This window comes from Eschrichtius robustus, chromosome X (assembly GCF_028021215.1).
Source record: "Eschrichtius robustus isolate mEscRob2 chromosome X, mEscRob2.pri, whole genome shotgun sequence".
In the NCBI taxonomy this organism is placed as follows: Eukaryota; Metazoa; Chordata; class Mammalia; order Artiodactyla; family Eschrichtiidae; genus Eschrichtius; species Eschrichtius robustus.
This window is the reverse complement of record NC_090845.1, coordinates 74,279,025-74,300,473: the sequence shown is the minus strand read 5'-3', so window position 1 is coordinate 74,300,473 and position 21,449 is coordinate 74,279,025. Positions and strand designations below refer to the sequence as shown.

Genomic DNA, 21,449 nt, shown 5'->3' with positions numbered 1-21,449 from the left:
GAACTATTATTCAGCAATAAAAGGAAATGACATACAAATACATTCTATAATATGGATGAAACTTGAAAACATTTTGGTAATTGAAAGAAGTCAGTCACAAAAGGCCACATATTATATGATTCTACTTATATGCAATGTCTAGCATAGGCATATCCACAGAGAAAGAAAGCAGATTAGTGGTTATCAGGGGCTTAGGAGAGACTGAAATCGAAGTGATGACAATGGGTATAGGCTTTCTTTCTTTCTTTCTTTCTTTTTTCTCTTGGAGGGGCTTTCTTTTTGTAGTGATGAATTTTTTTCTAAAATTAGCAGTAATGGGCTTTCCAAGATGGCAGAAGAGTAGGAGGACGTGAAGTTCATCTCTACCCACAAACACATCAAGAATACATCTACAAATGGAACAATTCTCACAGAGCACCTGCTGAACACTAGCAGAGGACCTCGGACACATAAAAGGAGAAGAAAGATCCCACGTAACCAGGTAGGATGAAAGAAAGAAGAAAGGAAAAGGAAGAGGAGAGGAAGCAGGTTGTGACCTGCACCCTTGGTGGGGAGCTGAAGATGAGGAGAGGTTCTCGTGTCTGTGGAAGCCCCCTCATGAGCGAGGAGATCAGCTGGGACAGAAGGGGAGCTTCAGGAGCTTGGAAGGGAGCCCAGCAACTGGTTGGTGGCAGGCAAGACAGTGAGACCTACACAGAGGGTCCGTGCCAGAGCACTGCACTCCCCAGCCTGAGACAGATGTCTGCTGGTGCACACAGGGGCTGTGTGTTGGAACATGGGATTTGGAGAGCAGACCAGGGGAGGGGGCTGCGGCTGGCTGTGAGGAGACAGCCTGAGGGGACAGGAGTGAGGAGCTCCACAATCAGGAATGCTCATGGAGGAAGCCAGGACCACCACAGAAGCAATGTGCCCATGTTGAGTGATGCGCAGTGGGTGGGGCCCCCATTGCAGCCTTTCTCCTCAAGTGCCAGCCCATGCCTCCATGAGCACTTGGGAGGGCTCCCGCTGGAGCCGGCACATGTGGCCCTGCAATCGTCTTCCCTGCCCCCCCACCTCCCTGCCTGGGCAACCTGCTCGCCCCGGTCACTGCCTGACGGGCTAGCGCGTTCCAATTGCTACCCCAGCGTCCTGCCACCAGGGTGGCCTGCTCACCCCAATTGCTGCCTTGGCTCCTTCCTGCCTGATGGGCTCGTGTACTCTAGCAACCTCTGGAGCAGACTCCAGTGGGAGGAACACATGCAGAGGTGGGGCTGAAACCATAGCTGAGCCCCAGGGGTCGTGGGACTAAGGAAGAAGAGCTGAAATCTCTCCTCACACTGTGTGAACCACGGAGTTACACCTCCACTGACAGCTTCCTAAATTCAGTGCCTGCGAAACATCCAAAAGGACAAGTGCTCCTGTAGCTGGGACAGGTCTGGCTTTAGCAGCTGTGGGCTTTGTGGGCACGTACACGTGGGGATTGGGCCAGGTCAGAGTCTGAGCTGCCTCCATAGCTCCCACAGCAGGTCCAGGTGCACGACTACTGCAGTCCTGGGACCTGACCTCAGTGGATCTGTGCGAGTGACCAGGTGAAAACAATGCTTGAGAGTCACTACGGCCAAGTGCTCGCACACCCACAGTTAAGGTGGGACCAAGAGCAGTGCCAACAACAGTGTACTTTGTGAGCCCACACAATGGACGAAAGGGGACACAACAGAGCACATTCACAGGCGAACAGCTCCAGAGAAGGAATACACATTGGCTTCTCTCCCAGTGGGAGTGCTCCAATCCCACCCACTTTGCACCGCAGATGAGAAACATAGCTAAGATCTGGAGACATCTACTCCAACAATTAGGGAGCAGACCCTGCCCCTGACAGGGCAGTGACAACCACAGAACAAAGGGGAGGCCCTCTCAATATCCAGGGCAGGCTCTGGTCACCATACCACCAGTCAAATCACGTATCAAGGGGATAAGAGCACAAGCCTCAGGACCAAGCTCACCCACTAGGGGGCAGACACCAGAAGCAACAGGAACTACAATCCTGCAGCCTGCAGAAAGGAGACCACAAACACAGTAAGTTTGACAAAATGAGATGACAAATATGTTGCAGATAAAGGAGCAAGATAAAAACCTACAGGAACAACTAAATGGAGAGGTGATAGGCAATCTATCTAAAAAAGAATTCAGAGTAATGATACTAAATATGATCCAAGATCTCAGAAAAAGAATGAAGGCACAGATTAAGAAGATACAAAAATGTTTAAGAAAGACCTAGAAGAACTAAAGAACAAACAGAAATGAAAAATACAATTACTGAAATGAAAAATACACTAGAAGGAATCAATAGCAGAATAACTGAGGCAAAAGAAGGGAAAGGGCGCTGGAAGGCAGAATGGTGGAAATCACTGCCGCAGAACACAATAAAGAAAAAAGAACAAAAAGAAATGAGGACAGTCTCAGAGACTTCTGGGACAACATTAAATGCACCAACGTTCGAATTATAGGGGCCCCAGAAGAAGAAGAAGAAGAAAAAGGGCCAGAGAAAATATTTGAAGAGATTCTAGTCAAAAACTTCCCTAACATGAGAAAGGAAATACTCACCCAAGTCCAGGAAGTGCAGAGTCCCATACCGGATAAACCCAAGGAGTACCATAAAGAGGCACATATTATTCAAACTAACAAAAATTAAATACAAAGAAAAAATATTAAAAGCAGCAAGGAAAAAGCAAAAAATAACACACAAGGGAATCCCCAGAAGGTTATCAGCTGATTTTTCAGCAGAAGCTCTGTAGGCCAGAAGAGAGGGGCAGGATATATTTCAAGTGATGAAAGGGAAAAACCTACAACCAAGAATACTCTACCCAGCAAGGCTCTTGGTCAGATTTGAAGGAGAAATCAAAAGCTTTACAGACAAGCAAAAGCTAAGAGAGTTCAGCACCACCAAACCAGCTATACAACAAATGCAAAAGGAACTTCTCTAGGCAGAGTAAAAAAAAAAGAGGCCACAACTAGAAACAGGGAAATTACAAACGGGAAAGCTCACTGGTAAAGGCAAACATACAGTAAAAGCAGGAAATGATCTGTACACAAATATGATATCAAAATGAGCAACTGTGAGAAGAGAATACAAATGCAGGAAATGGGAATTGTATTTGAAATTAAGAGACCACCAACTTAAAACAACCTTCTCTATATAGGCTGCTTTATCAAAACCTCATGGGAAATGTAAATCAAAAATCTACAATAGATATACACACAAAAAAGATAAGTAACCCAAACACAACACTAAAGATGGTCATCAAACCACAAGAGAAGAGAACAAAAGAGGAAGGGAAGAAAAAAGACCAAAAAAACAAACCCAAAACAATTTAAAAAATGGCAGTAGGAACATACATATCGATAATTACCTTAAATGTAAATGGATTAAAAGCTTCAACCAAAGGACACCGACTGGCTGAATGGATACACAAACAAGACCCGTATACAGGCTGTCTACAAGACACCCACTTCAAACCTAGGGACACATACAGACTAAAAGTGAGGGGATGAAAAAAGATATTCCATGCAAATGGAAATCAAAAGAAAGCTAGGGTAGCAATACTCATATCAGACAATACAGACTTTAAAATAAAGACTATTACAAGGGACAAGGAAGGACACTACATAATGATCAAGGGATCAATCCAAGAAGAAGATATAACAATTGTAAATATATATGCACCCAACATAGGAGCACCTCAATACATAGGGCAAAGGCTAACAGCCATAAAAGGGGAAATCGACAGTAAAACAATAATAGTGGGGGACTTTAGCACCCCACTTACATGAATGGACAGATCATCCAGACAGAAAATAAATAAGGAAACACAAGCCTTAAATGACACATTGGACCAGATAGACTTAACTGATATTTATAAGACATTCCATCCAAAAGCAGCAGAATACACTTTCTTCCCAAGTGCACAGGAACGTTCTCCGGGATAGATCACATCATGGGTCACAAATTGAGCCTTGGTAAATTTAAGAAAACTGAAATCATATCAAGCATCTTTTCTGACCACAACGCTATGAGATTAGAAATCAATTACAGGAAAAAGTGTAAAAAACACAAACACGTGGAGGCTAAACAATATGTTACTAAATAACCAATGGATGACTGAAGAAATCAAAGAGGAAATAAAAAAAATACCTAGAAAAAGATGACAATGAAAACATGACGACCCAAAACCTATGGGATGCAGCAAAAGCAGTTCTAAGAGGGAAGTTTATAGCAATACAATCTTATCTCAAGAAACAAGATAAACAAAAATCTCAAATAAACAATCTGTCCTTACACCTAAAGCAACTAAAGAAAGGAGAAGAAACAAAACCTGAAGTTAGTAGAAGGAAAGAAATCATAAAGATCAGAGGAGAAATAAATGAAATAGAGATGAAGAAAACAAAGATCAATGAAACTAAAGGCTTGTTCTTTGAAGAGATAAACAAAATTGATAAACCTTTAGCCAGACTAATCAAGAAAAAAAGAGAGAGGACTCAAATCAATAAAATTAGAAATGAAAAAGGAGAAGTTACAACTGACAGCACAGAAATACAAAGGACCATGAGACTACTACAAGAAACTATATGCCAATAAAATGGACAACCTAGAAGAAATGGACAAATTCTTAGAAAGGTACAACCTTCCAAGACTGAACAAGGAAGAAATAGAAAATATGAAAAGACCAATCACAAGTACTGAAATTGAAACTGTGATTAATTAAGTATCTTCCAACAAACAAAAGTCCAGGACCTGATAGCTTCACAGGTGAATTCTATCAAACATCTAGAGAAGACTTAACACCTACTCCTCTGAAACTCTTCCAAAAAATTAGAGGAAGGAACATACCCAAGCTCCTTCTACAAGGCCACCACCACCCTGATACCAAAACCAAAAACGGCATCACAAAAAAAGAAAATTACAGGCCAATATCACTGATGAACATAGATGCAAAAATCCTCAAGAAAATACTACCAAACCGAATCCAACCACACATTAAAAAGATTATACACCATGATCAAGTCGGATTTATCCCAGGGATGCAAGGATTCTTCAACACACGCAAATCAATCAACGTGATGCACCCTATTAACAAATTGAAGAAGAAAAAACATATGATCAACTCAATAGATGCAGAAAAAGCTTTTGACAAAATTTAACACCCATTTATGATAAAAACTCTCCAGAAAGTGGGCATAGAGGGAACCTACCTCAAAATAATAAAGGCCATACATGACAAACTCACAGCAAACATCATTCTCAATGGTGAAAAACTGAAAGCATTTCCTCTAAGATCAGGAACAAGACAGGATGTCCACTCTCGCTTTCATTCAACATAGTTTTGGAAGACCTAGCCATGGCAATCAGAGAAGAAAAAGAAACAAAAAGAATCTGAATTGTAAAAGAAGAAGTAAAACTATCTCTGGAGATGATAGGATTTTATACATAGAAAACCCTAAAGATGCTACCAGAAAACTACTAGAGTTCATCAATGAATGTGGTAAAGTTGCAGGATACAAAATTAATATACAGAAATCTCTTGCATTCCTACACACTAACAATGAAAGTTCAGAAAGAGAAATTAAAGAAACAATCCCATTTATCATTGCATCAGAAAAAATAAAATACCTAGGAATAAACCTACCTAAGGAGGCAAAAGACCTGTACTTAGAAAACTATAAGATACTGATGAAAGAAATAAAAGATGACACAAACTGATGGAGAGATAGACCATGTTCCTGGAATGGAGGAATGAATATTGGGAAACGACTATACTACCCAAAGCAATCTACAGATTCAATGCAATCCTTATCAAATTACCAAGGGCATTTTTCACAGAACTAGAACGAAAAATTTTGCAATTTGTATGGAAACACAAAAGACCCCGAATAGCAAAAGCAATCTTGAGAACGAAAAATGGAGCTGGAGGAATCAGGCTCCCTGACTTCAGACTATACTACAAAGCTACAGTAATCAAGACAATATGGTACTGGCACAAAAACAGAAGTATAGATCAGTGGAACAGGATAGAAAGCTGCGAGATAAACCCACGCACCTATCGTCACCTAATCTATGATAAAGGAGGCAAGAATACACAATGGAGGAAAGACAGTCTCTTCAATAAGTGGTGCTGGGAAGACTGGACAGCTACATGTAAACAAATGAAATTAGAACACTCCCTAACACCATACACAAAAATAAACTCAGAATGTATTAAAGACCTAAATGTAAGGCTAGATACTATAAAACTCTTAGACAAAAATATAGGCAGAACACTCTGACATAAATCACAGCAGTATCATTTTGGTTCCACCTCCTAGAGTAATGAAAATAAAAACAAAAGTAAACAAATGGGACCTAATTAAACTTAAAAGCTTTTGCATAGCAAAGGAAACCATAAACAAAACAAAAAGACAACCCTCAGAATGGGAGAAAATATTTGCAAACGAAGCAACCAACAAGGGATTAATCTCCAAAATATACAAACAGTTCATGGAGCTCAATATCAAAAAGACAAACACCCTAATCAAAAAATGGGTGGAAGATATAAATCGGTATTTTTCCAAAGAAGACATACATATGGAAAAGCACATGAAAAGATGCTCAACATCACTAATTATTAGAGAAATGGAAATCAAAACTACAATGAGGTATCACCTCACAGTGGTTATAATGGCCATCATCATGAAACCTACAAATAATAAATGCTGGAGAGGGTGTGGAGCAAAGGGAACCATCCTACACTATTGGTGGGAATGTAAATTGGTATAGCCACTCTGGAGAACAGTAGGGAGATTCTTTAAAAAACTAAAATAGAGCTACCATATGATCCAGCGACCTCACTCCTGGGTGTATATCTGAAGAAAAACATAATTCAAAATGATACCTGCACCCCAATGTTCATTGCAGCACTATTTACAATAGCCAGGACATGGAAGCAACCTAAATGTCCATCAACAGAGGAATGGATAAAGAAGATTTGGTGCATATATACAATGGAATATTAGTCAGCCATTAAAAAGAATGAAATAATGCCATTTGCAACAACATGGATGGACCTGGAGATTGTCATACTGAGTGAAGTAAGTCAGACAAAGAAAGACAAGTATCATATGATATCACTTATATGTGGAATCTAGAAAAAGGTATAAATGAACTTATCTACAAAACAGAAATAGAGTTACAGATGTAGAAATCAATTTTATGGTTACCAGCGGGCGAGGGGTGGGGGAGGGATAAATTGGGAGATTGGGATTGACATATACACACTACTATATATAAAATAGGTAACCAATAAGGACCTACTGTACAGCACAGAGAACTCTACTCAATAGTCTGTAATGGCCTATATGGGAAAGGAATCTAAAAAAGAGTGGATGTATGTATCTGTATAACTGATTCACTTTGCTGTACACTTGAAAGTAACACAACATGGTAAATCAACCATACTCCAATAAAATTAAAAAAAAATAAAATTAGCAGTAATGATCGCACAACTCTAAATATACTAAAACCCAACTAATTGTAAGAAAAGAAAAACAACTAAAACATGAATAAATGCTTGTGACTTTTCATCAGGCAAAAATGTCTTAGACATGACAGCAAAATAATAATCCATAAATTCAAAAATGGATAAATTGGAATTTATAAAATTAAAATTTTCTGTTCCTCAAAAGACACTTTTAAAAGGAGGTAATGTGTGCAGAACAATGATTCCCCACCCAAAGACATTTATGTCTTAATCTATGGAAGCCATGAATATGTTATGTTACAATGGCAAAGTGGAGTTAAGGTTGCATATGTAATTAACATTAATCAGGTGACCTTAAGATAGGAAGATTTTCCTGGATTATCTGGGTGGGTTCAAAGTAATCATAAGACATTAAAAGTAGAAGAGGGAGGTGGAATGGTAATGCCAGGAGAAGATGTGACTATAGAAGCATGGTCAGAGTGATGTGACATGAGAATGACTTACACTACTTTTCCTGGCTTTGAAAATGGAGGAATTGGGCCACAAACCAAGGAAAGTGGGCCAGTCTCTACAAGCTGATAAAATGAAGGAAATGTATTTTCTCAACAGCCTTCAGAAAGAAATGCAACCCTGCCAACATCTTGACTTCAGCCCAGTGTACCTGTGTTAGAATTCTAACTTAACAGAAACTATAATAAAATTTTGCTGTTTAAAATCACTGATTTCATGGTAGTTTGTTACAGAAGCAATGAAAAAGTAATACAGAAGGAAGAGATAAGCCACAGTTTGGGAGAAAATATTTGCAAAACACATGCCTGATATAGGGCTGAAAATCCAGAATATATAAAAAACTTTCAAAGCTCAATAATAACAAAACAAACAACCTAATAAAAATGGGCCAAACATTTTAACTGACTCTTCACCAAAGAAGAATGGCAAATAAACACATGAAAAGATGCTCAACATAATTAGTCATTAGAAAAATACAAGTTAAATGTACAATGTTATACCTATACATAACCACTAGAATGACTAATATATAAAATGATGTTCAACTTCATTAATAACATGGAAATGCAAATGAAAACCACAATGAGATAGCATTTCAACTCCAACTGTTTGGCAAATTAAAGTCTGACAGTATCAAGTGTTGGCAAGAATGTGGAGCAACCTCAACATCTATATACTGCTTGTGGGAATGTAAATTGGTAGACATACTTTGAAAAACAATTTGGCATACTATAGCAAATTTGAAAATCATACATATTGTATGACTCAGTGGTTCCACTCCTAGGTATATTTAGAGAAACGATTGTAATTGTGTACCTAGAGATATGTACAATAATGTTCACAGCAACATTTTAATTGCAAAAATCTGGAAACATCTCAAATGTCTGTCAGCAGTAGAATGGATAATTAAACTGGGATCTATCCACAAGATGAAATACTATAAATTAGGGGAAAATATATAAATTACAGCTACATGGAAAAATCTCGATGGATTTCAGGAATTTGAGCATAAAAAAATATTTGTAGAGCAAAAAAGGTAAAATGTAGAAAATTATGCAGGTATATTTCTATCAATATATAGCTCAAAAATTTACAAAACCAAAAACATTGTTTAGTAATACAGACATATAAGGTGAAGTTAAAAAATTAAGAAAGGGAACAATAATCAAAATTCAGGGTAGGGTAGTGGTTATCTCTGAATGGATAGGGAATGGGATGAGAACCAGGGGATTTTATTTTGTTTTTCCTTTAAACTGGGTGGTAGGTAGGTATATGGTTGTTCATCATGTTATTATTTTTATACCTTTCATAAACTGATTAAACAGCCTCTTGGTTCTAATCCATATTTAATAAAAACAAATATAAAACATAAAAGAATTATGAAAAATTTAATGAGGTAAAGACTTATTTCCTTCAAAAATACTTATTTTTTACTTTATGTTCAGGGTATAGCACCTTTCTATAAGGTTTGGTAAAGACATATTTGGGGAGAATCAAGTTTACAAATCAACAGCAAGGGAACTAGATTATTAATAGCTTCAGATTTGATCTTCTACCAGCAACAAATATGAAACAGTGTAGGTTTGGTAAAACTTTAACAGTAATGGGTCACAAAAGTCTTGTTTTTACCATTAGATAGATGACCCTTTGCTACCTGTACCAGGATTAAAGTGCTTATCTTTCCAGACTAATACTTGAAATTTAAATTCACCACATTGGCAACTATGTGTAGTTAGGAAGGTCAGAGGTGCAATTTTATATTAAAGGTGCACTACATGCATAAAAAGCAGGCACACAGTAAGTAAGGAAGTTCCCCAACTCCTCAAGGAAGAATGCATGTGGATGCATGGGTGTTAAAGTAGATAACAGTTGTCCATTATGTCCCCATCCTCTCTATTCTTCATGCTCCTCAATTCCAAACTTTATGAGTCATTAAGTGTTCTTGTTCTCTCTTCTATCCTAGTCAAAACCTACTGATTCTTCATTTATACCCTAGTATAAATTAGATTAACAGTTTAAAGAACAGGTTTGTTATTTGTGGTCTACTGTAAGCAAAATTTTGTATATGTACTTTTCTAGGAAGAGCATCCAAAGTTTTCGTCAGATTCTCAAAGGGGTCAAAATGGTTAAGAACCAGTGCTTTAAAGTATTTTCCTTCTTAGATATGGGCATTCAAGCACACTTGAAAGGTTTATGATAAAAGTATTTATTGAAATGGTAAACAAAATTGACAAACTCTTAGCTAGACTAATAAAAAAAAGAGTAGATTCAAATAAATAAAATTAGAAAGGAAAGATAAGACATTACAGTGGATGCCTCAGAAACAAAAAGGATAATAAAGGATTATTATGAATAAGTATATGACAACAATTGGATAACTTAGAAGAAATTGACAAATTCCTAGAAACTAACAACTTACCAAGACTGAATCACGAAGAAATAGAAAGCCTGAACAGACCAATAACCAATAAGGAGATTGAATCAGTAATCAAAAACCCCTCAACAAAGAAGAACCCAAGGTCAGATAGCTTCATGGGTGAATTAGACATTCAAAGAATACCAATTCTTCTTAAACTCTCCCAAAAAATAGAAGAGGGAACACTTCCAAATTCATTTGATGGTATCACTCTGATATTAAAGCCAGACAAAGGCACTACAGGAAAAGAAAACTACAAGCCAATATCCCTAACGAACACAGATGCAAAAATCCTCAATAAAGTAATAATAGCAAACTAAATTCAACAGAATATTAACAGGATTATACAACAGGAACAAGTGGACTGTATCCCTCAGATGCAAGGATGATTCACCATATGTGTATCAATGTGACACACCACATTAACAGAATAAAAGATGAAAACCACATTTGTGATCACCTCAATAGATACAGAAAAAGCATTTTACAAAATTCAAAATCCATTCATGAGAAAAAGCTCTCGGTATAGAAGGAACTTAACTCAATAAACATCATATATGAAAAGCCCACAGCTAACATCATAATCAGTTGGGAAAAACTGAAAACTTATTCTCTAAATCCAGTACAAGTCAAGGATGTCCACATCTGAAACTTCCGTTTAACATAGTATTGGAAGTCCTAGCCAGAGCAACTAGACAAGAAAAAGAAATATAAGGAATTCAAATCAGAAAGGAAGAAGTTAAATATCTGCAGAAGACACAATCATATATGTAGAAAACTCTAACAACAACCACAAACTATTAGAATTAATAAACAAATTCAGTAAAGCTGCAGGATATAAAATCAACATACAAAAAATCAGTTGTGTTTCTATACACTAACAATGAACTATCCGAAAAAAATTAAGAAAACAATTCCATTTCCAATAGCAATAAAAAGAATGAAACAGTTGAGAATAAACTCAACCAGAGGTGAAAGACTTGTGCACTGAAAATTATAAAAAACTAATGAAGGAAATTAAAGACACAAAAATGTAAAGACACCCCATTTTCATGGATTGGAAGAATTAATATTGTTAAAATGTCCATTCTACTCAAAGTGATCTACACATTAAATGCAATTCCTATTAAAATCCCAATAGCATTCTTTACAGAAACAGAAGAAAAATCCTAAATTTTATATGGAAACAAAAAAGACCCTGAATAGCCAAAGCAAGTCTTGAGCAAGAACAAAGCTGGAGGTATCACACATCCTGATTTCAAAATATATTACAAAGTTACAGTAATCCAAACAGTATTGTATTGGCATAAAAACACACATAGACCAATGTAACAGAACAGATTACAGAGAAATAAACCCATGCATTTATGGCCAACTGATCTTTGACAAGGGTGCCAAGAACACAGTAGGGAAAGGATAGTCATTTCAATAAATGGTGCTGGGAGAACTGGGTATCTAGATGCAGAAGAATGAAATTGGATCTTAATTTCGCATCTCACACCATATAAAATATCAACTCAATATAGATTAAAGACTTAAATGTAAAAACTGAAATGTAAAACTACTAAAAGAAAGCACAGTGTAAAAACTTATTGACATTGGTCTTAGCAATGACCCCAAAAGCACAGACAACAAAAGCAAAAATAAACAAGGGGGACAACATCATAAAAAGCTTCTGTACAGCAAAGGAAACAATTAACAGAGGCAACCTATAGAATGGTAGAAAATATTTGCAAACCATTTATCTGATAAGGGTTAACATCCAAAACATATAAGGAACTCATACAACTCAACAGCAAAAAAATAACTGACTAAAAAATGGGCAAAGAACAGTAATAGACATTTCTCAAAAGAAGACATAAAAATGGCCAACAGGTATATGAAAAGGTGCTCAGCATCACTAATCATCAGGGAAGTGCAAATCAAAACCACAATGATATATCACCTCACAACTGTTGGATGGCAAAAAGTCAAGAGATTAGTGTTGGCAAGGATGTGGAGAAAAGAGAACCCTTAAACACTGTTGGTAGGAATGTAAATTGGTATAGCTATTATGGAAAACAGTATGGAGGTTCCTCAAAAACTCAAAAATAGAACTACCATATGATCCAGTAATCCCACTTCTGGGAATATATCCAAAGAAAATGAAATCTGGATCTTGAAGAGATACTTGCACCTCCCATGTTCATTGCAGCATTATTCAAATAGCCAAGATATGGAAACAACCTAAATGTCCATCAACAGATGAATGGATAAAGAAAATATGGTGTATGTATGTATGTGTGTATATGTGTGTGTGCATGTTAATACTGAATACTGCAAATTTCATGGTTTAAAAATGTATATACATATATGTGTGCATGTGTGTGTATACAAACACATGCATACACATACATACAATGGAATAAAAAGGATATCCTCCCATTTTTGACAACATGGCTGAACCTGGAGGACATTATACTAAGTGAAATAAGGCAGACTCAGAAGAGAAATACTGTATGATCTCACTTATATGTATAATCTAAAATAGACTCAAAAGCAGAGAGAAGAATACTGGTTACCGGTGTGGGGTAAGGTAGAGGGGAAAATGGGGAGGTGTTTGCCAAAGACTACAAAGTTTCAGTTATGCAAGAAGAGTAAATTCCAGAGATCTAATGTATATCATGGTGACTATGGTTAATAATGTTGTATTGTATACTTAAAATTTGCTAAGAGGGTGGATCTTAAGTGTTCTCACCACATACACACACATACACAAAAAAATGGTAACTATATGAGGTGACAGATATGTTAATTAGCTTGATTGTGGTGATCATTTCACAATGTATACGTATGTCAAAACATCAAGCTGTACACTTTAAATGAATATTCTCATCCTGGATTGGAGGCCCTGGGCTTAAATGCCATTTATTGTATTGTATAAATACAACTTGTTTGTACTCAATTAGAAATTAAGATTAGATTTAGTAAACTATAAAACAACATTTAAATTAAATTGAACGAAAGTAACTAGAACTCTCAAATCAATATTTCTTCTCTGTTATTTTTTGCCGAAAACAAGCAAATGACAAGAAAATAAGTCAAACTCCCATTATAGAAATACTTTAAAAAGAAACATCCGGTAATGTCTATGGCTGACTGTATACACACAGCCCAACCTCCAGTCATTTTAGTCTGAATACTGCGAATTTTATGGTTTAAGAAAAGGGTCACCCCACAGCTCTGCAGAGTTTTCAAATAAAGAGAGATTTAATTACATTCATGACATCATAATTAATAAGGCAGGAGTATATTGGTACAGTTGAAAAAGATGTTTAACAAGAGAGTTAAACTGAAAAAGGATCTTCTCATTAGCCACAAGTTTACCAGAAGAGTCAATTAACCAGAACACCTCATTCATAAAGCATTTTGGCTTAGTACAGACTTATTGTAAATAGATTTAAACAAAGGCATAACTCACTTTACACAATAAAAGTACCTGGGAATAGTTCATGCAAATCACATTTTCATTCCTTCAGCAGTTCTAAGTTTCTCAAGGACTGAATCCTGATTATGTGAATAGCCCCTAGCACTCAGCTGGCAAGTTTATTTAATAAGTAATTCAATTGAATTCTATTTAAAATGTACTGGGGAATACAATAAATACCAAGAAATCCTGTTTATTCCATAATATAGTAAAGAGCAAACATTTATTTTAAAATTCAGAAATATGTAAATTCAGCTATTAGGGAAAAATGCTAGTTACTTATTATCCAATCTAGATTTTGAGCTTTCCAAAGATAGGAGTGTCAAGGTAGGCTTAAAAACATCATCTCTCTAAGACTAATAAAAAGGAGAAAAAATACTGAGAGTCAGCAAGTATATAAGAGAGTGAAGCTATTCTAGACTGCTAATGAAAATTAATAAAACTTTACCCAGTGCTTCGTATATGCCTCAAACATATATAAGAAAAGTTCAGGAAATATTTTTTTGTTTAATAAATGAATAAATACCACCTTTATGTATGTCAGTTTGGCAATACATTGATATTTTTCATGCCTTCTGACTTACAATTCCATTTCTAGAAATTTATTCTAAGGAAACAGTTATAGATGTACATAAAGATTTATGTACAAGGTGTTTCGACAAAGCATTGATTACATTAGCAAAATAATTGGAAATATGTTAAATTTCCAAAAATTTATGAAAATTGTACATTTGAAAATGGTATATTCATACACAGAATATTTATGCCACTGTTAAGAATTCTGTCCAATGCCATCCAACTAGTCAGTGGTGGGGTCAGGATTCAGTTTCAGGCCTGTTTGACTCGAGTATATATTTCTAAGCATGTAGGTAAATTCAAGAATAACTTGAGGCTAGAAAAGATGAAAAGTACAACGGTGAATAGAATCAGTTACTACAATGAGATACCAATAGGCTGGCGTGATAGATTAGATCAACAAGATAAAAGTTAAAAAGACATAAATGTACCTGTAACTAAGTCCAAGAAGTCTATATGCCTAAGTACAGACTGAGAAAAGACATAGCTTACCAGTGGCCCATGTAAAAAAGTTTAATGAATTTTAGAGAACTGCACAATCACTATATCATGGTCAAAGGCTGATTATAAGCAAGGTTGATTGTGATGACTCAAAACAAAAATAAATATAAAAACAAATGTGATCTTTGGCAGCTTTAACAGAAATATATTATCTAGAACAAGAGAAGTCAGAGTCTGACTCTATCCTGCAGTAGTCAAAATACTTACACCCGAAGAAAACACTAACCATCCTGAACATGTTTGGCAGAGAATGATCATGAAAGTGAAGGAACTCAAAGCTATGACATATGAGGAATGGTTAAACTACTAATACACTTATCCAGGAAGCAAAACTACTTAAAGTGTAACTGACATCTGAAGAGTTGTTTTGTGGAAGAGAGATGAGAATTGTTCTGTATGGCACCAATGCAAGAGATACAGGGCCAATGGGTAGAACTTATAATTATGAGACAGGTTTGTGTTTGACATAAGAAAGGACCTTAAGTTGAATGAGAGCTGCCAGAATATGGAATGGACTGCCTTAGGTTCCTTTATCCAGAGTTTTATTCATGTAGAAGAAAACAGTCAGTTAGCCTACCTACTGTAGAGGGGACTACAGTACCACAGTGAAGACTGAACTATAAAACATCTAAGATTACTTTCAAAACTGAGATCTTAATGAATTTCTTAAACTAAGGCTTTCAAATATCAGGTGTACCTGTATAAACTTTTTAAGAAAGAGAAGTCAGACTGCTTAGAAGAACTAAAACCCTGTACTACTCATCGATTATTTGTTAAGAAAAATCACCAATTGTTTTTCATTGGAGTTAGGATTTTAGATGTTTGGGTTAAATATAATAGTGTTTACTTTGAGACACCTTGTAACTATTTCTCACAACTTAAAAAACGTGCCTAACAAATACTTCAAAGACGTTTTTGATGAATAGAGCTAACAATCAAACCAACCTCACAGCTTTTACATCATATTTCTGTTATACAAAATTCAAACTTTTGTAGGCAAGTTACCTGCTCTGGTTTCACTAGACGCTTTCTGGACTCCTCTTCTTTGGCCGCATGCACACTTATAGATGCACATATTAGAGCTGCTGGCATGGTTGTCAGCTTTCCCATCTGAGAAAGATATAACAAAAAGGTATTTTTAATTGAGAGCTTCCCACCCTCTATTTCCTGATAAATTTTGGGGGGCATCTGAGGAACACTATTGGTTTCATTTAAATTTATTAAAAACTCAAGCACTCCAAATTATTCATACATTTTTAGGATATAATTCATAAAATTCTTTTCTCATGGTAGATGGTAGAGTCTTATTTTTACCAATTTGTTAACTATCTACTTCATATGTAATATAGCAATATGATAATTACCAGTTAGAAGTGAATATAAATTTTGAGGGATGAAGTGAGATATAGATTATGATATTCACTCAGTCCACAAATATTTATTGAGCAATTACTATATGCCAGACCCATCAGGGAACAAAACAAAGATCCTTGCTCTCATGGAGCTGACATTCTAGTGGAGAAGAGGCAGGAGATAAGCACAATACATATATTATACGGTATCTTACAATCGATAAATGCTATAGAGAAAGTAAAGGATAAGGGTGATCTGGAGTACTGGGTGATTCAGGTTGTATCTTGAAATAAATTTTATAATTACATTATTTATAAAAATAACTTCCTACCATTACAAATCTTATGCCCCTAACTAACATATTCCTTTTTACCTATTTCATGCTTGATCTAAAGCCAAAAGTGACCTTAGTTTTAGATATAACTTGATTTGAATTAAGAATGCAGGAAAATTACTGGCTCTAAGAACAAGGCGTTCCAGTGTTTATCCAGGTACCAGAATAATTCCTAAAGATTATTCATTCAACAAGGCCAAATGAAAAGCTTTCCAGGGAATGACTATTTTAAGAGCTTGATTCTTTAGACTCAGAAGGAGGCCTGCTGAAATTGACCAAAGACATCCAGAGGGAAGAGGTCTCTCTGGCTTACACATAAGTGGAATTGTTCAAGAACTGGAAGAAACACTGGCCAAAGGATTTCAAATGTTATCGGATAACAGTGATAGTGTCTGCACTTCATTTCTGACATATTTTTCAATATTTTCTGGGCAGAATACGGGAAGCTACAGGCACTAGTTAAGCAATTTCCTGTTTAAACTAGGCATGATTCTGATTTAGATTGAGACTCCAGAAATATAGGGTAAAATGAAGACTCAACACTAATAAAAGAAATTGTGTTCACTGTTTTTCCCCCTTCAAGCCTCCCTCTAGTACATATGTCAGCATCACAGAACAATTTATCTAGGCCTGCATTCCAAAAGGCATCACTTCTGATTTCTTACACACAGTTGGTATTCACTAATGAAATAAGATTTCCACTCAGTATCTAATGTCGGGTATCAATAAAAAACATATTAAAATGGATGCCAGCAATGGATGTTCTCCCGTGTACCTGAAAATAATTTTCAATAAAGCTCTGAAGTGATTATTTGAAGCATGTCAATTCTTACAATATTTAAAACCTATTTTAAAAATACCAGAGTAGACCTTACTCCCTAGATAGAACTTTTGAAGTATGCTAATATCTGAAAAAATTTCAATACCCTATGTTCTTAGTATAGTCATTTTATTTCACATAATGGAAAAATAATAGTATGTAGACTATAAAATAAATTCATAGGTATTATTTAATAATTATGATCGATTGCTCCAGAGTGTGGACCGACTAATTGAACTAGTGGCCTAAAAAGTTAATACAGTATACCTTGAAAAATGCTTAAGTATCTTTGCTACATTTTCTACTCTGTAGGGCAGGGTCCATCCACCTTGACTTTTATTAATAAGGCAGTGTGGCATAATGGTAAAAACATAAGCTTAGGAGTTGCACAGACCTGGTTTTGAACTCAAGTTGTGGAACTTACTATCTAAATCTGGGCAAGTTACCTAAGCTCTTAAGAATTATGCTGCCCAATATGGTAATTACTAGATGCATATGGTTATTTAAATTTAAATTTATTAAAAATAAATAAAATTTAAAATTTAGTTCCTTAGTCACATTAGCCCCATTTCAAGTGCTCAACAGCCATAATGTAGGGCACAGATATACAATATTTCCATCACTGAAGAAATTTCTACTGGACAGCGCTATCTTAAGAGTCTCAGGTTATATATCTGAAAAGAAATGGGAATGCCTTCCTTTTTATGATTATCTTGAGGATTAAAGAATTACATAAAAATGGCTTGCACTTGGTAAATGGGCAATTAATTCTAGCTCCCCATTCTTTCTGATTGCTGAATAAAGATGTTAAGTGGTGGTGCTTACTCCCCATTTTTCTTCTCACATGTATTTGATGTTAATCAGGCTCTAGTGAGGGCCATAATAACAATAAAAAACATAGAATACTTATTGCCTCTAAACAAAAAAGGCCAAGACTTTGATCAAAAGAAAAGAGGCAGATTGGCACACTCAGGTCTTTTCAAAACACAGGTTATACTGATGAAAAAGGCATCACTACCCAGAGAGACAGCTGATTATATACCACACTGAAAAAATTAGAATATGGATTGGTAAACTACAGATCTGGGATACATCTGGTCTGGACTCTGAGCTAAAAATGTTTTTTTTTTAAACATATTTAAAAATTTATAAAAACAAAATAAACAAACAGAAAACAAAGAAGAATATGTGACCTTTTGTGTCCTACAAGTCTAACATATTTACTATCTGCCCCTTTATAGAAAAAACAGTTGCTAATGCCTAATTTAGAAAATAAAATAAGGTATTTAAAGAACATCAGAGCTTGGGGGTATTATAAAATTTACAGGCTCATAGGCTGTTAGTTAAATAGTATTAAAATTGGGCAGAGGCAATCCTAGTTTTAACAAGGTAAGACCTTGAGTTAAAATTATTTGTAACTTCAAAATAATGACTTGTCAATTCAAAATTATGTGTCTTGTTTAAAATCAATTACCTTCCTATTAAAGATAACAAACAGGCCCTAGAACAGAATTCTATCATATAGAGATTTACAAATAGCAAGACTGAAGATGAGCGTCAGTTAACTCCCCCATGAGACTCAACCCTTCCAAGTACTTCTGTAATCAAAATATAGTTGATTCGCATTATTTGCAGTAGTTATAGTCCATAAAGTAGCCATGAACACTGATTTAGGGAATAATGAACACTACTCCTAGGGAAAACACAGGGTTAATTTCTTGTGAACCTCTGGTTACATTTTCATCAACTGATCAATACATAACCTTGTTTTATATGTGTTTCTGTTTAAAGACACCTTGTTTACTATATATTGTTGATTCAGTAACATTGAACTCACAGCCAATAGCACTATAACTCATGCCACGATGAAGTTTATCCAACATACATATTTTCTCCCTAAGGCGTATCACAGCTTTCTTGCACTTAAGAACACTAGATAGCACTTCTGTACTATGCATGGAGCCATTTCAAATAGCAGCATTTCCAAAAAAAAAAAAAAGTGAAAACACTTAGCACTATTTACCACAAAAGGGACACTTGTTCACAGTATGAGAGCTGGAAAAATAAGGCAGAGAATTAACTGGTCCAACTTTACTTGGGAGTATAAACATATCTGTTTTCTCTTCTTTACTAACAGAATTGAAATTTAAAGTTCTCTTCTATAAGAATTTTTGTTACTTATTTTGTAAGAAGGAGCATATAATTATTATAGGCTAATCTAAAATCAGTCCTAATCATTAATTCTGCTTTAGAGATATATTATCATGTAGTAAATGCTATTTTATTAAATCAAGAGTCCTGTGATAAGTATAAAACAAAACTGAAATTTAGAAAGGTAAGCCCTAAAAACTAAGAGGAAAATGAAATAAACAATGTTGAGGCAATGATCACACAGACAGGAACAATTCAAAATGAACTTACAACCAGTAATTGGGCTACACCCAAAGGACAAAGAGAACATCAACAAAGAAACAAACCTTAAAACTTAATAATCATATTGTTAGTGGCAGTTTTGGTATTTTATTATGAACCTGCTCTGTGTATGTTATACAAGGAGACATTTAAATATGCTGGCATTTTAAAGATTGGGATTTTCAGTGTGGGAGAAAGATGTAAGATTAATGAAGTTAAAGCAAGATGCTGTAGTTCTGAATTAGAATAAGATTTATCAGTTGATTATCTTATATTATCATGATACAGGAAATATAGAAGATGGAGAAATACATTAAAAGACACCATGGTGTATTGGAATATAGCTATGCAACAAAGTACCCCACACAAACAGCCAGATAGACCTTCAAGTTGAGATTTGTAAGAAAATTCAATTGTGCTTGCAATATTGCAAGTGTAAACTGCTTTAAAATATTTGGCTCAAGAACTTGGTGAGTCTATTTCCAGCACCCAATGAGTTGTGACAAGTTGAGATTAGTCATCAAAGTTCAGTACAGCCATCAGCAGCTTAACAGAACTTTGTATGCTGTAGTGCCTTTTGAGTTGTTTACGTGTGAAGATCTGAGAGGAAGTAGTGATACAGTGGAAAGAACACCAGGCTGTGAATTGGAAAAGCTGTGTTCTAGTCTGCGCTCTGCTAATAATTCACTATGTCACCTTTTACAAGTTAATTCCCCCTCACTGTGTGTCAGATTGCCCATTTGTGAAAGGAAGCTGCACTACAAAATGTCTACACTTCCTTCTAATTTTGACAATGCATGATTCTAAAGTTCAGTGATAATTTCCAAGTATATAATTTACTACAGATAAGATATTGCCATTTTGTTTCTCTAAAAACCAGAAGGAAAGTCACCAACAAATAATTACCTTATATTAAAATAATACTCTAGATTATATAATCAGAATCACACTTCTACTCACATCGAACATCTTAAATGTGAAGACCACAGAGGGAATTTCAAGAATTTAAAAGTCATTTAAAAACATACACAACTAAAAATTACCTCCTACTTAATAAATGAATTTTAAAACTTCTTCCTAAAAAAAATAAAAAACAAAAACTTCTTCCTAAAGACACCATTTTTTTTTCTTAACATCTTTATTGGAGTATAATTGCTTTACAATGGTGTGTTAGTTTCTGCTTTATAACAAAGTGAATCAGTTATACATATACATATGTCCCCATATCTCTTCCCTCTTGCATCTCCCTCCCTCCCACCCTTCCTATCCCACCCCTCTAGGTGGTCACAAAGCACCGAGCTGAAAAAGACACCATTTTTTTAATGGAAATAATGTAAGTGTGTGTGAAGGAGAGGAAGCAGTAGAAAGGATAGGAAAAATGGGTAATTATTACTAAACACAATAAATGGAATAAAAGTAATAATTCCAATTTGATTAGCAACTTAAAATTTCAAAGTGATTTAGTAATACCACTGACTTGGCCATCAAGACACCTGTATTTAGTCCCAGCTCTGTTCTTGAACAACTATGTAATCTCTAGTTAGTCATGTCATCTCTCTGGGCCAAAGCGT

The 21,449-nt window shown here is 35.5% G+C and overlaps 1 protein-coding gene across 3 annotated transcripts in view; it reads right to left on the bottom strand.

Moving 5' to 3' along the window:
• Positions 1–21,449, bottom strand: part of APOOL (apolipoprotein O like) — a 91,048-nt gene that overhangs the window by 39,628 nt on the left and 29,971 nt on the right. For all 3 annotated transcript variants that reach the window (XM_068533252.1, XM_068533254.1, XM_068533253.1), the window contains exon 2: positions 15,965–16,069. In XM_068533252.1, the coding sequence (XP_068389353.1) occupies positions 15,965–16,069 (105 nt within the window). The remainder of the gene's footprint in view (positions 1–15,964; positions 16,070–21,449) is intronic.